Source organism: Oratosquilla oratoria, chromosome 4, assembly GCF_046742065.1.
Source record: "Oratosquilla oratoria isolate Oo_2021 chromosome 4, ASM4674206v1, whole genome shotgun sequence".
NCBI classification, from domain to species: domain Eukaryota; kingdom Metazoa; phylum Arthropoda; class Malacostraca; order Stomatopoda; family Squillidae; genus Oratosquilla; species Oratosquilla oratoria.
Window position 1 is genome coordinate 25389737 of NC_134780.1, and position 1849 is coordinate 25391585.

Below are 1849 nucleotides of genomic sequence, written 5' to 3' on the forward strand. Positions count from 1 at the left end.
ACACCCGTCACCCAGTGACTGCCACTGACCCGCGCTCTTCCTCCCTCATCCCGTAGGAACCGGGCCGCAGAACGCGCCGCCGCCGACTTCGCCAGGGCCGCAGGCTACGGCCTCTACCACCCTTACGCCACAGTTCCTTGGGCCTCCCCTGCGGTGGCCGCCGCAGCCGCAGGCAACACGCCCATGTGGGGCGCCGCCGCTGCGGCGGTCGCAGGGGTCCCTCCTTCTCTTGCGGCCGCAGCCTACTCCAACCCCGTTGCGGCGCATGCGGCGTTGGGTCTCCACCACGCGCACCCGGACCGCAGCAAGCTGGGCATGCTGCAGCCGCCGACGCCGCAGGATTCGAGAACAGGTCAGTAGCAGGATCTCGGTCGGGTCAAAGGTCGTCTCCGAGCTAAAGTAAATCGTCTGGCCTTAGCCAGAATAAAGGTTTGCATGTCGGTTGGGACGGCGGTTCTGTTCCAGTATCACGCAAACACATTTTTGACTTCTTTCTTATTTTGGATTCCAAAAATCTCGTTTTTTTTTTTCTTGTATGGATTTATTGCGTTAGGTTAAGCTAGGTTAGGAACTATTAAACAACGTGAATTTCGATGTTAAATATCTGTGTTGGCGACCCAACGGTCGTTGCTCATTTGAATTCAAATATGTAAAATAACCGTTAACGCCCGTTAACGCCCTGAATGCCAGAAGAATTTCCTCGACTCAGGAGAAACAGGACAATTTTAGGTTTAAGAAGGAAATGGGCAAGAACTGATTTACCCATTGAGTGGTTTAAAAATGTCATCTCGGAGCAATTAATGTTGTCCATAACCTCTGACCCTTCTCCCCCTCAATTTCCCCCTCATCGTTCTCCCCCCCCCGTTTCCCTCCCCCAAAAAAGTAAAAGTAAATAAATAAATAAATAAATGAAATTAAATAAATTAATAAAATAAAATAATAAGAATAATAAATAAAAAGAAATAGAATAATAATGAAAACAATAATGAATAAACAAAATTTAAGAAAGTGAAAAAAAAAATAAGATTGACGTTCTCAAACTCAAAATTATTTGTCTTTCCTCTTCAGACGACGACGGCCGGGCGGAAGGTTCGAGTAGCGAGTGCGAGGAGATCGGCGTTGGGCGCGGCCCCTCCACGCCTCCCGTCGCCGCCAGCAGCCCCTCCGCCTCCTCCACGTGCTCCTCCACCACCACCACCCCCACCAGAAGCAAAATCAGCTTCAGCGTGGAGTCCCGCCTTCTGTCACAGAGTCCGCCGCCTCAGTCACATCCGCCCTCTACCTCAGCTTCCTCTGTGTCGGCGGCAGCAGCAGCAGCAGCGGCGGCGGCGGCGGCGGCGGCCAGCCACCTGCCCCCGAACTCCGGCGGTGGGGGAGCTGTCGTCGCTGGGGGGTTGCCCACTATCACGCCCCCGGGAATGTCTCCACATGAGGTTGGCCCGCTTGTCACTAGGGCCGTTCCGGGATGGCGCTATCCAAGATATCATCCTTGGCTCCATAACCTTACTCGGTAAAGCTTTCATACACACACACGCATACACACACACACACACACACACACACACACACACACACACACCCGTACGCACACACACACACACACAAACACACCCGTACGCACACACACACACACACACACGCCTACATGCGCACAGATAAGCCCTTCCATAAAGATGGTACAGTCACTGGAGGTGTTTTGCCCAGCCCGGCCCGGCACGGCGCCAAACTTGTGATAAGACGGATCGGGATCCGCGTTGCCATAAACACTGACTTCGAGACATCGTCATGTCTGCAACCGATGTTGATACAGCCAGTCTGCGTCACAGCCCACACAGCCTAATTGGTAACA

The 1849-nt window shown here is 53.1% G+C and overlaps 1 protein-coding gene across 2 annotated transcripts in view; it reads left to right on the top strand.

The window, feature by feature from the left end:
- The window catches only part of LOC143024688 (uncharacterized), a 42597-nt gene extending 41070 nt beyond the window's left edge, over positions 1-1527 (top strand). For both annotated transcript variants that reach the window (XM_076183689.1, XM_076183690.1), the window contains 2 exons: positions 57-352; positions 1069-1527. In XM_076183689.1, the coding sequence (XP_076039804.1) occupies positions 57-352; positions 1069-1514 (742 nt within the window). In that variant the 3' untranslated portion in view covers positions 1515-1527. The remainder of the gene's footprint in view (positions 1-56; positions 353-1068) is intronic.
- Positions 1528-1849: the final 322 nt, after the last annotated feature.